A 15,500-nucleotide genomic window follows, 5' to 3' on the forward strand; every position below is an offset into this window, starting at 1 on the left:
TTATTRCTCGTGGCTTTTCATTTGTTTACTCTGCTATTGCTGAGTGTTTGTGTGCGCGTGTGTGAATGGACACTGTAGTACTTGCTACTGTGTTGCAGAGTATTCGCAGCGGCCGCAACGTAAAGCGGATTTTAGCGAATGCTTCTTCAAGCACGTTTGGTTTTGGCTTTGAATGGAGTTTTGTTTTGTGTGTGTTTTTTATTATATTTGAATTTGATTTTGATTTTGCAGCTTCTGCTAATGTTGCTCTTGTTAGTTGCGCTTCAGCTGTTGCTGTGCCTTTGTGTTTGTTGTTGAGCTTGTTGCTGCTGCTGCTGWTGATGATGACGATGATGCCTTTTGGATTTTGGATTTTGCGCACTCATCGCGCAAAGCGCATCGCTTCGGTGCTGTACRTACGTTTGGCGCGGCAATGCTTGAACACTTGGTTGAGGTATAAAATAAAATTGTTTGCACGATTTTTTTAACTTTCGCATCTCGACWAGCGGCAGAGTCGCACGTGTAAACGCGCATTCGCATATTCTCCCCCTTTTGACATAGTCGCGTTAATATCAAGTGTAGGCGTGTTAATTGGAAAGTGCGTAAAGATACAGTTTTTTTTGTATTTAAGTGATTTTAAGAACGTGAAAAGTATTTAAAAAAAATATTTACAAATACCGATTTCTTTTAAATTAAAGAAAAAGTGTGAAATATTTAACATTTATGCTTACAACTGATTTGTGTTAAATTATGGAACAATATTCTTAATTAATATCGAAACATAAACGCATCAAGAACATACGAAACTGTGTTAAGAATTTTAATGAATATAGTACTTTGCTATATTGTTCCTCACTAAYGGCTGTTGTTATCTAATATTAATTATATTAATTCCGGTTGATTAGAACGTGTTTGAGGAGAACAATTGTTGAGAAATCGTTGATTTTTTAATAGCAAAAGAGTAAAAGACAATTTTTTTGAGAAACAAACAAATTTGATCTTTGGTTCTACAAGTAATGGAAATATATTTCCTATATCTCTATAGATTTTTTAATTAGAACTCAGAACACAACTTCAATTTTTTTCAGTTGCTTTTGATTTGTTTGGAAGGCTGTGGACTTGAAAGTGTGATACTTTCCATTAATGTATATACTGAAGTGATAAGAAAAAGTCAATATATTTTACCGTCACTTAAAATGCAAAACAACTTATAACAAAAAATTCTAAATTGAGTTTTTCATTGCTTAYGATTCACTACATCATATTACATGTATGTATCATTAACTTTTAAGCCTCCGCTGTCCAGTGTCCAATATATAACCAATATATACTATACATTTTGTTTCAATGTGAGTGGTTTCTATTATATCTTTTTTTCTTTCACTTATGAAAGTGATGTTTCGTTATTTTGCATTTAGGTGACGATATACAAATGCATTCATATTAGGAGGATGTGGTAATTTAACCATTTTTATATTCTTGCAACWTGTTGCTACAGSGTATAATAGTTTTGTTCATCTAAAGATTGTTTGTATCACCTAAATAAAATCGAGATATATTTATGTTTGTCTGTCCGTCCGTCCGTCTGTGCAAGCTATACTCAGAGTAAAAATTCAGATATCTTAAAAAAACTTGGTACACATGTTTTTTGACACTATAAGAAAGTATTGGTATTGCAGATGGAGGTAATTGGACCTTTGGCGCGCCCACAAAACGCAAATTATTAGAAATCTATAAATTGGCAAAACTAAGCTCCACAATAGGATATAAGACTGTTATTTGGTACAAAAAATGCCCTTAGGGCGGGGCATCTGTAATATTGAAAATTTTGAAAGAATAGGCGTGGTCACGTCATTTAATAATTTCAATGTATATACGAATACTTACCAATCCATTAAGCTATATCTCCCAAATTTGCACAGGATAAATTCTTTCGACACCTCTTACGATAGTGTGAAAATATCTGAAATCCGATGATAACCCGGCCCACTGATCATATAACGGTTATGTTAAAAACTACTAAAAGTGCGATATAATCAATAACTAAATGCGTCAGAGACATTAAAAATTTCACGCATGATGGTACAAGAGTGTTTAATAGAAGTCGGTGACAAAATYGTACAATGAGCATGGCACCGCCTACCTTTAAGTAAAATCACATAATTCTGGACCTAATACACCAATTTCACTAAATCTGGTACAAAGGATTATTTTGACATTCCCATAGRACATTACGAAAATGTGTGAAATCGGAATGCAACCACTCCTTTATATAATATAATATTAGATTGTCAAAAAAGTCTTGCGGTATTTTCGCTAGTTGGCGCTGAGAACGCGTAGTTCTCGTCGCATCGGATCATGCTATACCTTTTTGCAAAGCCCATTTCACGCGCTAATATGTGTTTGATTGATTGTCGTTTCTTTTAAGTCGTTCGTCAATTATAGCGTCGCAAACATGGAGCAAAATAAAGAGAAAATACGCCATATTTTACAGTACTACTACGATAAAGGCAAAAATGCATTTCAAGCCGCCAATAAAATTTGTGTAGTTATGGACCCGATACAGTTTCCATTTCCACCGCACAACGATGGTTTCAACGTTTTCGTTCTGGTGTAGAGGTGGCCGAAGATGGGCCACGCTCCGGAAGGCTCATGGCAAAAACCTTTTAGCCCGAGATTGATTATAGGAGATCTAGTGATATATATGCCCAAAGTAAGCCTCTTCCTAGTTGTGGSGCTTTTAACAGAATGTTGCCGTATTGGCGCCTGTGCTGTAAGGTTGGGTTGCTAAATTACCAGACGTCATTTGCARAAGCAGTATGGAAGAAAATGAAGTGGAAACAACTCAACACTTCCTTCTTAACTGTCCCGCGTTTGAAAGTTCAAGACTTAAACATTTGAGACCGCATAACATCAGACATCCCACCGAACTGGCGGKAGTTGAAATGAAATGCCTGTGCAAATTTGTATTGGCTACAAAACGTTTTGCTAATTTATAAGCTCGAAAACAGAATTTCTTCTTTTCTATGGCTTCACAAAGCAGTCCACGTGCGATCTACGTTCAGCCATCTAATCAACCTAAYSTATATATCACATATAATATAATTTYCRTTATTCTAAAAAACTTTATTATATTAATGATTTACTGCTGAACATGATTGCAGGGTTGGCCTAACCCTTGGTTATAAATCGATATCCCTAATATCAGCAATTGCGATCTTCTGTTTTGCGGTTTGCACATCAACTCATTATATTAAATTTAGCCTCTTTGGCTAAGTTTATGTAAGATTTGAAGTTGATTTTAATAGAATTTTCACTGAGGGCAAATAAAATACAGTTATAAAACTAATTAACTCTAAGCTTTTCCGTACTTATGTTATATATAAAATATCTAAAATAAAATTTTTGTTTGAGTAATTTTCTAGAGTATTTTATATGGACAGTCATTGATAGGTGAATCTTAAAAATRACTAAAATAATATTACATATGATAAAAAAGTCATTGTAAGAGAAAATTAAAAAATAATTACAATTCGGTTTTATATTTGTAATATATGTATATAATTCTATATGATGGTTCTGCTTTGATATGACACATTTTAAACTCCTACTATTTTTAAGACAATGTTTCACGCTTTTTCAAAACTCAATTGAAATCATTTATTGAAACATATTATATTTGCAATTTGCATGCATAAATAAGAAGTTTTTGTTTTACTTCTTTACTTCTTTACTATTTTACTCATTTTCCTTGTTCTGGTCGTTGTAGATAAGTGAATACCATTCAAAATAAATTACGTATACGCTCCACGCTCCACGCTCCGTAGCTGGGATACACACATACATATTACCACATACCCACTACCAATGGCCATAAAAACAAAATCAACAATGGCAACAAAGATGACTCAAAAACAGCAATGTAAACAAGAAGAAGAAAATCAACAACAGCAACATCAACATCAACAAAAACAAAATTCGAATTATTCACATCGGTTGCATCTTCATTTGGGAACAACACCGTTTCAGCTGCAAACCGTTGCAATTTCAATGGTTGTTATTATTTTTGGATTACTTTGTACTGCGATTTGTGTCAGTGGGGTAAGTGAATTATAAASAAAACACACCAAAATTTTTTCCATGTGAATAGTTGATACATACACTTACTGATACAGAAACATACATATATGTATATACTGTTGATTATTAAATCGCAACTGCCCTCGCCATCCCACACGTTTTTGTTTTTTGTTTTGTTGTAGCCATTTGTGGCTTGCATTCGCGTGTGAAAGTGAGTTTGCGCATCCATCGCAACGTCAGTGCAACAGATCAGCGCATCACAATCACCAAGCACGAACACATCTACAAATAAGTATATCTTCATTCGCTTAGTACCATCAACTGATGCGCCGATGAGTCCCTTTGCAACATACACATATATATGCATATGCATGTATATGTAATATGTATTTATGTATGCCGCGGTTTAACCCGCCAGCCGTCTGTCTGCTGTATTGTGCGCCTGTTTTTATTTGCCAATCACCTCTTAAAGTTGATTGCAAAGATTCACTCTCGGTTACTCTGCTATTCATCCGTGCAGCTCCAATTTGGCGCAATTGATCGAATGAACGACCAACATTCACGATTTCAATTTAATTCCATTGTGTTCCGATCATTTCCCTCGGTACGAAAGCAACAACCAACCAAGTATGAGTAGCATATCAAATGATGAGCACTTGTATTTTGCCTTTTTAAAGTACGATATTTTGTTGTTATTGTGTTTGGCGGCGGTTTGTTGAAGGCCATTCAATAGATTATTTAACAATTTTTTTTTTCATTTATTATTTTCATTTAATAATAACTTATGCAATTTGACACTTGACGTCGATAACTGATTTATCGATTATCATCTTAGAGCGCAAAAAAATCTTTATGAAAGGGAAAATGCAAGTACCTATAAGTCGTAGTAGGTAAATATGTATGTTTTAATTATAAAAATGGTGTAGACTTATTCATAAAGTTTTGGAAGCAAAGATTTGGTTTGGTTTTTTGTCACGAAATTGGTTGAACCTTATGTTGACCATGTGAGCACTATCAAAGCAAGAGATGTSGTTGGGTGATAAATGGAGTGTTCACCAAATGAATGATTACTTGTTATCATTGTACTTTTTGTAGGTTTAGTACGCTTAAAAATAGTCCAAATAGTGAAACCAACTGGGTCAAATATCCAAGGTGATCGGTTCGAAGTCCTTTGTGTTCACTTCTCAAGTTGTTGCTCATATCAAAATATCCTGTAGTCTTAATTACTTCGTCAGCTCTTTTATTACCATTTAAGTTTCTATGGAAGACAAAACAGATAATGAAGATGTTGCATAGACCTAGTAGATAGCATAACTCCGCTTGTAGTTACAAAGCTCTTCCGCAGCTATGCGTTGTCGTATTCGAGCATGTTATTTTGGACTAATATGGGTCCATTCCCTTCAAAGTAGCGTTTGTATCTTAAAACAATCTGTTTAAATTTGTCATTGGAAGCTTTTAACATTACTCCTTTARGGAGATTTGAATTAGCATATCTGTAATACCAAGATTTTTAAACAAATTCTGAAAGTTTTGTCATTCGTCTTATCTGGTATGAAATCTTTTTTCAATACTTGCGCCTTAAAATACTTAATCCTAATAAAGTAGAGTGSTCAAAACATTTCGGTAACATTTTCAATGATATCTGTAGCCGTTTTTCAACTGTCAAAAACAAAAATCTGCTAGATTCGCACTAGTTGACATACGRTGATCAAACTTTGCTATCCACGAATCTAAAAAATTATGTACCAATTTTACAGACTCGTTCCGTGTTAAATTTGTTCAGTTGGTATGAATTCTTCTACAGCTACGACTTTAGCCTCCATATTTTCTGAAAAATAGAGTTCTCCTTAAGCTCAAGAAATTTGTTTACCTTCAATTTTTCAATCGTTTTTTACTGGAATAATGGAATGTCAATATTTCTTAAGAATCCTTTACATAAAAATTAATAACAATAGCTTTCGAAAAAGTTATTTTATCATTATTTTGACTAATATTACTAACTTGCATRCATATTCGATTTACACAGTCTCGCCTGTCATAATTTCTATATTATTATTCATAAAAATTTTATATATCATAAGAAAAATGCAAAAATACCGCACGAAACTGCGAAACATGTGTGTAACCACATTCCCTTTCAACCAAACTCTTTTGCTTACATTTGCTTCAAATTAGCCCATTCATAGTGTTAATATGTAGTCCGATTTGTACATGTGCTTTACGCCTGGGAAAATGCATGAATGCAACAATTACGCCAAAACTGTCAACATTGATAACTTAATACGGTAAACATAGTTAGTCCGTCTTTGTTTGGTGCGCAAAACACCTTAGCCGGTGTTGGTTTAAAACTGTTTATGGCGACATGAAATGCATTTAGTTTCTATAACTGGTTACATAGTAACTAAAACTAGTTTTAAAATATATAGTTTGCTTTAGTGATGTCTCAGATAAAATTTAATTAATATTTCGATAGCAATGTTGTTTTTAGAAGTTTTTTCRAACTGGTTTATATCTGACCACAGAACCTGAAAATGTTGAACATATRTAATATCCTGTAATTTGRGGTAGTGAAGCGTAATCAGTAAGAGTAACTCAATTTCGAATTTTTTGATGATAAGTTATTTTGYATTTCMGGTGACGATATATAASTAGATCTAGAAACAATTATTAGCAGTTTGGAACAACTATAAATATTATATAGCACCTATAAATGAGCAGAATATCGAGCGAAGTCGAGCGAAGTCGATTTAGTCATGTCACATTTCTTAAATATATCTTATTTTCTGAGAGGAACATTTTCAAATCAATTCCCTTACTAATCCAAAATATGTTTGACTACAGGATTTTATCACCTGGTTTCACCCATATGCTCATAGGCCACACTCTCATATGTGTACACATGTCTTAAGTGATTGCACAAATTTGCCTCTTTTGTCTCTTGTTTGAGTGATAATCATCGCCTGCTGAACTCCCACGCATAGTTGCGATCATCACTACTGCAACACTAATAGCTTTAATGAATATGAACAGCCGCAACGGCCGCAACAATAACAAGAGCAAGGAAAAAGACACGAAAAAAATTAAAGAAAATTACAAAAGAAAAAAAGTACAACTATAAAGTAACCGCAACATCACGAAGAAACTGAAATCACTCACAAGCGGCAAACGAAAAAGASTTGTATAAAAAGCGTCAACAACAATCACACTAGCCACCAGCAACAATTACAAAAGGAAATAAGCTGCATTCGTGCAATATTGCAAGCGAAGAGAAGATGCAAGTGATTTTGAAATGTTGCAAGGTATTTGCTAATACTTTTCATACAATAGCATGTTTTTATGGCTTTCGAGTGTRTCTTCTGCTTTGCTGTTCTGCGGCAGTGGGGGTGTTTGTTTTTATTGCGCCGTCCACATTGTCGTTGCACTTGCAACATTGAATGCGTCGAGTGGTCGAAATGGGCGTATCGTCGCTGTWGTTGTTAGTGGCGCGTTGTTGCGGCTAATTTTTCATCCAAGTGCTTATACACCGACTCTTCCATTCATTACTCAATTAGCCTTGATGCAATTTTGTCGGGCCATACTGTGAAATTACGTAGAGTGAGGCAATTGCCTGTAATTAACTGTAATTCGTTTCATTTACAACTTTAGCAAAATCCATTTCTACAGTACAGTATATTTTTCACTAAAATTATTAGTAAGGTGTTTCCGTTTCAAGATTAGAACATACGTTTTATGTAAATATAAACTTGAATTGCGTTGGGTCATGTATATATTCGATTGACACGAATAATAGTTATTTTTCAAAAAAAGAAAAGAAAAATTACCCCTTTAGAATAWATGTATATTTTTAGGGCGTGATTGTAACATCGTTAATCTGTTGTTGGTTTGACTTTGTTGTAAGATTCTGAATTTCCTTGATCGAATACAAGTTTAATTCCGCTCCACTTATAAATATGTACTCTATTTCCTTAACATTTACAAACGAACAGTATTAKYTTCCWCTAGTAGGTTMGGTTAGGTTAKGTTAATCTGGTAGGYCAATAATCCACTCGTGGACCAGTTTTGCTTCTTTGCGATACCATTTGCTAGGTTCAAGAGGAGGTCATATWTTTACAGTCTCAGTTTTGCACATGTAGTTTTACACGCTCATAGTTCATTTCATCGGGTTTTGGTTTTCTTTATCATGCTTCTGTAGAAGCGTGTTCCCAATGTTGACCACCTCTATTACATCAACTTCTTCCCTTTTAGAGCTAGATTTCGTCCTATTTTTAGCATAATGCTCCACATTTTTTATAGCTCCAAAATATTTTCATAATTATAGTCTTAAAGCTATTTAATGTCATTAATCTGTTGATATGAAAACTTATATATACAATATTATAAGCCAAATTAAAAATAGGCTTCATTGAGAAAACATGTCAATGCTTAAGCCTCAGTGCTTTCAGCGAATTTTGTTCAATTTTTTCCATGGTAATAAGTTATTGCAAACTGTTTTGAGATATGGAGATCAACCATTGAATGAACATAAAAAAATGTTCTAGAAAAAATATACATATATCGATTTGTTCGCAAGCGCACTTTAAATGTACCAGTCCGCGTCAAATTTGATCAGATGGTACAATAGTAATAATATTTTTTGTCGAAAATTTCACCTACCATTGTTTAAGTTTTAGAGAGTCGAACCAGGCTGATTGCATACCATTTGAATAGTCTTCTAGGGATTACAATTTGGTATGTTTGAAAATGGACACTTGTTACCTGATAATGGAATGGCAAAAATAATGAACAACTGCATAGTTATTCAATATAAAAGCACAGTGTCCCTDCGGAGGATAATAACTGGAGATTTGCGAAGAGGGCAGAAACTCACTTATAAGTTAAACAAAAAATCATTAAACCAAAAACAATTAGTCTCTTCAGCCAATTTGTAAACAATTTTAAAATGTTTTGTTTGTTGCTATCCATAGAGTACAAACCAGTGGTAAGATACTCTTTATATATTATATTTCTTCAGTTTTGATAGATCTTAGATTATTTAAAGCAAATCCTTCATAATTTCTGATAATCTGACTTGAATAATATATTTATTATACTTAAATTTAAGCAAGCTCATCCCATAATATGTCAAAAGACTTTTGCCCACCTATAAATGGCACATACGTACACACACTGAAATTGTTGGTTATTTGTTGTCACTTCTAATTGTTTGCCTTTCATGGTTTCATACGCAAATGATTGACAGCTCCAGTTGCATTGTTCAGATATTACAATTATCATTGGGAACTCATGTAGTAAATGAGCTAGATGTGCAACGTCTAGTGCAGAAAAAAAAAAACTTAAACCGGAGCTTACAGCTTTGGTGGGTTGGTATGGACTTGAGACAACTTTTGAATACATATTGCATAACTAAGCTTTGAAATACTCCGCAATGCACTRCCGACCTAAAAAATCGAAAGTCATCTTCAATTGTCGACTTCTTTTTTCGCTAACTTTGAGATATACTCTATTTTTAAATTTTACTTGGCATGCAATAATAAAGTTATTCAACTGAATTAGATAAGAGAGAGACCCTCAAGTAAGAGGTATAAAAAATTACAATTTTAAATGATTTTTATAGTTTTGCAACATGTTGCTACAGAGTATAAGAGTTTTGTTCCCCTGATGGTCGTAATATTCACCTAAAACTAATAGAGATACAGGGGTTGTCCGAAAAGTAAAAGGATTGAATTTCTTCCGCCGCGACTATATTCGGTAGAAATTGTTCCTAGCTAACAAACGAGCGGCGGTCAGTTGTCGTTTGTTCCTCTTGGACAAACCGTCAACGCCAAATTTTACGTGGAACTCCTTAAGAGACTCAAACGAAGGGTCAATCGGGTCCGAYRAGACAAWGCAGCCGATTGGAAGTTGTACCACGACAATGCACCGGCTCACAAAGCCCAAAGCTTCCACAGCCGCCCTACAGCCCAGATGTGGCCCACCGAACTTTTTCTGTTTCCTTGCCTGAAAAGGCCGMTGAAAGGGGATCCAAGCAGCATGCCACCGAAAACCTACAAAGTGTCATAACTGAGCACCTAAATAAAAAGAAGACAATTTCAAAGAGCACATGTGGGTTAACATTTTTTAAAGTGGGCGTGTCACCATCCTCTAATAAGTTATTATTTTCATAGGTGAGAATAGCACATATACCCATCGTACGGTACGTAGGTTAAAATACCGGTCGGCACCTCTAGGTCGGCATGTCAAATATACGCAAGTATATCTGACGTGAAACAATTTCTATTCAAAATTCGATAATAATTTGTACTCGGTTWTAAACTTTGAAACTTCATGGCAATAACCCTTACACAAGCTCAACTGCAAGACAGCAGTGCATTCAAGAAAAAAATGGCGTGAAAAGACAAAGACTACTGCTATGCCAAAATGGAATAGTTCGCGGTTAGTGTTAGTTAACATAAATTATTTGCATGTTTATGTTTTGATTTTACGCTCATTTACTCATATTAAATTGCATATATTTATGTATGCTTACGAATGTAATACTACTACATRCATACATATATGAATAAATATTTTTTCTTTTGTTCTTCGCATCCAATTTGAAATTCTATTTTACASTACTAACTTGTGTATATACTAGGTGTCAGGCCTATGTGCATACATGCATTTATATACATATACAATTTTRTACATCTAAATATTTTTTTTTATCTGTGATATTGTTATTGTATAGCGTAAAGCACATTGTTTTTGTTGCTCAGTTTTTGTCATGTAAAGTCAAATATTAGCGCCGACGAATCCATCACATTGGAAGTGTTCTGTTGGGCTTGTGAATATGCAGATGAGCAGATGTAACAACACATTTGTGTAGATACCGATATTTTAGGCTTCCATGCAGATTTTGTGTTGTTGCGTACATGCAAAMATTTTTCTATTGAAGGTCGTTTTTAACGATGTTAAGCAATTTTATTATTTCCACTCTTTGTACACTTACACTTCATATGTGCTGCATCATAAAAGTCAGGCTTACTAATACTTCAAAAAAAAAAAAATTATGCAATGTTCGTATGTTTTTGTTTTATAAAATTATCATCCGTATCTAATTTTTCTTTTTACAGCAAGTTGACGGCTATACAGCAGGCGTTGATTATCCTGCCTATGAATCGGTACCCAAAGGACTTTCATTCAAATGTAGAAATCGACTGCCAGGTTATTATGCWGATACGGAGACGCGTTGTCAGGTTTGTGAAATTTTTTGCTGAATACTAATATATACTACAACTCTCATGTACCTCGAATGAAAATTGTATTCTGTGCTGTAATTTTGATTGCTCAGGTTTCTTAATAACGAAATTAACCCTTAAAGATAGAGTTTGAAACTAGTTCGGTCTGTCTAATATAATTATCGACAYTATCGATTATATTTCATACTCGATCATATGTCATGTACATAGTGATAATAGAATACCCGAAAAATKGAAATAAACCGCTAAATAATTAAYTATTCATCRATATTTWTTTTTTTTTTRYCGCCTTMAAAGTAATYCCCACCAGATGTAATACACCTATGCCAACGATTTTTCCAGTCACCGAAACACCATTCATAAGCACTTTTTGCGTTGGCCTTGAACTCCTTCAGCGTTTTATCTCTTCGATCGACTGWAAACGGGTTCTATGGAGCGCCAATTTCAATTTGGGGATCAAGAAAAAATCACCTGGAGCCAAATATGGTGAATACGGTGGTTGATCGATGRTTTTCATTGCGTTTTGGMATTAAATTYRGTCACAATCATAACAATTGATGCGATGGTATATTGTCATTGTGAAAAASCCATGAATTGTTTTTCCACAATTATGGCCGTTTTCGATGRATACAGCCAAAYAGAACTCCTTATTGACAATCTKTCCCCCTGGAWCARATTTATGATGCACCAAACTGYGAATATCGAAAAAAGSAATGAAAATCACATTAATTTTTGAGCCACATTGGCGTTTTTTKGATTTCTACTCGATTTTTCCCTCCATTATGATGATTGTTGACTTGTTTGCATGTCAAACTCTGAAACCCATGTCTTAACGGCAGCTATAATGCTTTCCATGAATGTGGGATCGGAATTCGTACGATCTTTGGACATCAAAGAGACCTCTTTACGGTTTTTCTGAAAAAAAAAAATCAGCCTTTTCGGGACCAGTCACACGCGTCTCATACCCAAAATATCTCCATATCTGAATGTAAACACCTTCATAAGTAAATTATGATGATTGTTTATAGAGACACTTTCACTGAGTGATATACTTGGACATTTTTAAAAAATAATCTCGCATTAATATTCTACATTTTATTTGTAAGTTGCATTTTTGTAACCACTGTAAACAATCCTAACATAAATGACATATAGGTACAAAATTTTCTGAATGCGCTAATGATAAATTATGAAATATTTTATTGGAAACTTTAAATTATATGTGGTAAAAAGACAAGTCATTAGGGTATACAAATAACCACAACACGCTAATAATGTTAGCTAATCTTTAAAAAGGGCTCAGAAATTCCATATCACTATACATAAACACAAACTGAAATACTGATTTACATTTGTAATATAGATTTTATTGTATTGTCTGCCAGTACCAGTAAATGTCAACGAATTATTTATTTCCTAGTATTCGAATAATTTTAACTTTTCTTGCATTTAATCATTTAGGTCTGGCATTGGTGCCTGCATTCGGGTCATCAATACTCATTCATATGCCCCAACGGTACCGTTTTCAATCAAGCTGTACGTGTATGTGATTGGTGGACGAATGTCAATTGCCCAGTGGCAGAACAATTGTACAAAAACAACGATGAACTATACCGTACCACCGAACCGAATCCCGAACAGAACCTCTGATATAAGGCCACTCAAGCCATAAATCAAACCAGTTTATTGAGCCAACCAAAACAAAATTATCAATATCAAACACAGCAGCAGCAGCAGCAGCAAGCGAAACAACATCAACGACAGCAACAACTGCGGTATGCACAACAACAACAACAAAGACAAAGAAAACCAAAAGAATTTCAAATGGAAGATGCCTATTATGATGCGCGTGAAATTAATGGCTTGAGTGAGCTAACCATATCAGAATATGGGCAAAAACAAACGCGGTTCAATAAACAACAACAGCAACAGCGCCAACCACAATCACAACACCAGCAACAATCACAGCAGAATTCTTTGCTGACCACTCATAATTTACCAAAAAGTAGTTTTAGAGGCAACATGAAATACTCACAAATTAATGGCAATACTTACTCGGATGGCGGTAATAAATATAGTAACAGCAATAGCAACAACCATAATTATCAATATAAGAGCAATAGCAGTAATAGTAATAAGAATAAGAATAACATCGGCTATAGTATATCAAATCAAATTGGTGGTACCAATGAACGCAGTCGAAATCATAGCAACAACAGCAATAGCCACAGCCACAACAATAATGCACAGAGTAAGCAGAGTAGAAATAAAAGCACATCAACCAATGCCAATAATCTGGATAACGATGAACTTAAAGACTACAAGAGTAAAATCAAAAACAAATACAACATCGACTATGACCATTCGCTGGATGATGAGTATGAAATAATCGAGGCCATCGAATAAATGTGTCGCTGCAAACGTTAGCTTCGCTAAATGATGAACTTGATGATCTTGCTTTGACGCTGTGACGATGTAACGATGGCTTTGGTGCTGGCAATTATTGGCGTGTCGGTAGCAATTTTCAGCTATTCAGACCCTTCATGCTCCCAGTGTTCTCAATTAGCTTTGTTTGTTATTTACCTGAGTGGATATAGCTGATAAGTTTTTACTTCGAGTAGTTTTCACACGAAATTCTTATTTTGTTCCATGGTTTTATTGTTTTTTTTTTATATTTTTGTATTCTTATTGATTGTTTTCCTGTTTAAGTGAAAAACTTCCTAGTTTTAAGTTGTAAAATTTTTATACTTGTTTTTTATATTTGTTGAATAATTATTTTCAAAATCATTGTTTATTTAAAATGTGTTGGAAATAAAAAATAAATGTTTTTTTTTATACAAACTATTTTTGCTTAGGTTTAAATTCAATATTTTGTTTATATTAATTTAGAAGTAAAATGATCGGTTTTAGTTAGAACCAAAAAACTGAAATCTATATATTGGGTAGTCGAAAAAGTCTTTTCGTATTTTGTGAATAGATGTCGTTGCAGTCGCATAAGCAGCTATGACATCGGGAAGGAACTTAGCATTTATCATCAAATGGTTTTGAACCGATTAAAAATGGCTGGCTACAAAAAACTTAATTGAATTGTCTGTGAAAAATTTAATGGACGGAATTAACATCTGCAWTTTTTTGCTCAAACGCAATGAAATTGAACCTTTTCTGAAGCCAATGGTAAAAAGAGACGAAAAGTGGATCAAATGTGACGCCTCGAAAGGTTATGCTGAGTGTTTTATGACATTGGAAAGGAATCATCCACTATGAGTTGCTGCAGCCTGGTCGAACTATTGATTCTACATTTTACTGTCAGCAACTGATGACTGCAAGCAATCGAAAAAAATGGCCAGAACTTATCAACAGAAAGGGCTTCGTCTTCCGTGACTCGGCAAAAACTGAGAGAGCTTGGCTGGGAAGTTTTAATGCTTCAACCATATAGCCGTGACTTTGCACCATCGGACCATTATTTGTTTCGGTCAATGCCGAACTCCCTAGAGTAAAGTTAGCTCGGAATTTTTTCACCGAGAAACCAGAAAAGTTTTGTACTGACAGAAAAATATCTATAGCGGAAAAATGGCAAAAAGTGGTCGACCAAAATGTTATATATTTGGCTCATTAGAGTTCATTATAAATATAAATAAATACAGTAAAAAAAAATAGTTGCAGTTGACAAGAAATACGAAACGAACTTTTTAACTACCCTAAATTAGCACTAGACCGATTTCATTCACATTTAGCGCCAGGCCACATTACTTTTAGAATACTAGAAGAAATATTCGCTCGATTTTATCCATTTTAGGCACATAAATATGCAGTAGGTAGAAAATATGCTTTCTGAATTTCATTAAGATAACTGACATATTTGACGATGTATACCGTACAAAGTCAACCGGAAGTTCGATAATATGGTATAAAGCGTCTGGGAGAACTTTTGACCCGATTTTACACCTAAGGAAAATATTTAATTTTAATAATAAATCTCATAGTTGTCCTGTGTTTTCAGTAAAATATCAGTTATATGCGCTGTGGTTCATATATTCGGTATCTGGATGCTAACCTTCCGATTTGGATAATTTATTTACATAAAATGCCGTGTTCTCAGAACACTATTTGTAGAAAGTTTTATGGCAATGTCTTAATGCGTATTTCATTTATATATTTTGTACTAAAAAATCTTTTGGAATTTAAATTTGTGGTATATTTGAG

At 34.1% G+C, this 15,500-nt stretch overlaps 2 protein-coding genes across 2 annotated transcripts; both read left to right on the forward strand.

Annotated features, from left to right (window-relative positions):
- The first annotated feature begins 484 nt into the window (after positions 1-484).
- LOC108973395 lies at positions 485-12,957 on the forward strand. The gene is made up of 4 exons (XM_018940645.1): positions 485-577; positions 3,749-4,080; positions 11,172-11,294; positions 12,759-12,957. Exons 2-4 carry the CDS (start codon positions 3,847-3,849, stop codon positions 12,945-12,947), a joined length of 546 nt encoding a protein of 181 aa, XP_018796190.1. The 5' UTR covers positions 485-577; positions 3,749-3,846; the 3' UTR covers positions 12,948-12,957.
- A 108-nt stretch (positions 12,958-13,065) lies between these two features.
- LOC108973394 (myb-like protein M) lies at positions 13,066-13,939 on the forward strand. Its single transcript, XM_018940644.1, has one exon. It carries the CDS (start codon positions 13,122-13,124, stop codon positions 13,701-13,703), a length of 582 nt encoding a protein of 193 aa, XP_018796189.1. The 5' UTR covers positions 13,066-13,121; the 3' UTR covers positions 13,704-13,939.
- The last annotated feature ends 1,561 nt before the right edge of the window (positions 13,940-15,500 follow it).

Source organism: Bactrocera latifrons, unplaced genomic scaffold, assembly GCF_001853355.1.
Source record: "Bactrocera latifrons isolate USDA-ARS-PBARC rearing strain unplaced genomic scaffold, ASM185335v1 scaffold_474, whole genome shotgun sequence".
Classification (NCBI taxonomy): Eukaryota; Metazoa; Arthropoda; class Insecta; order Diptera; family Tephritidae; genus Bactrocera; species Bactrocera latifrons.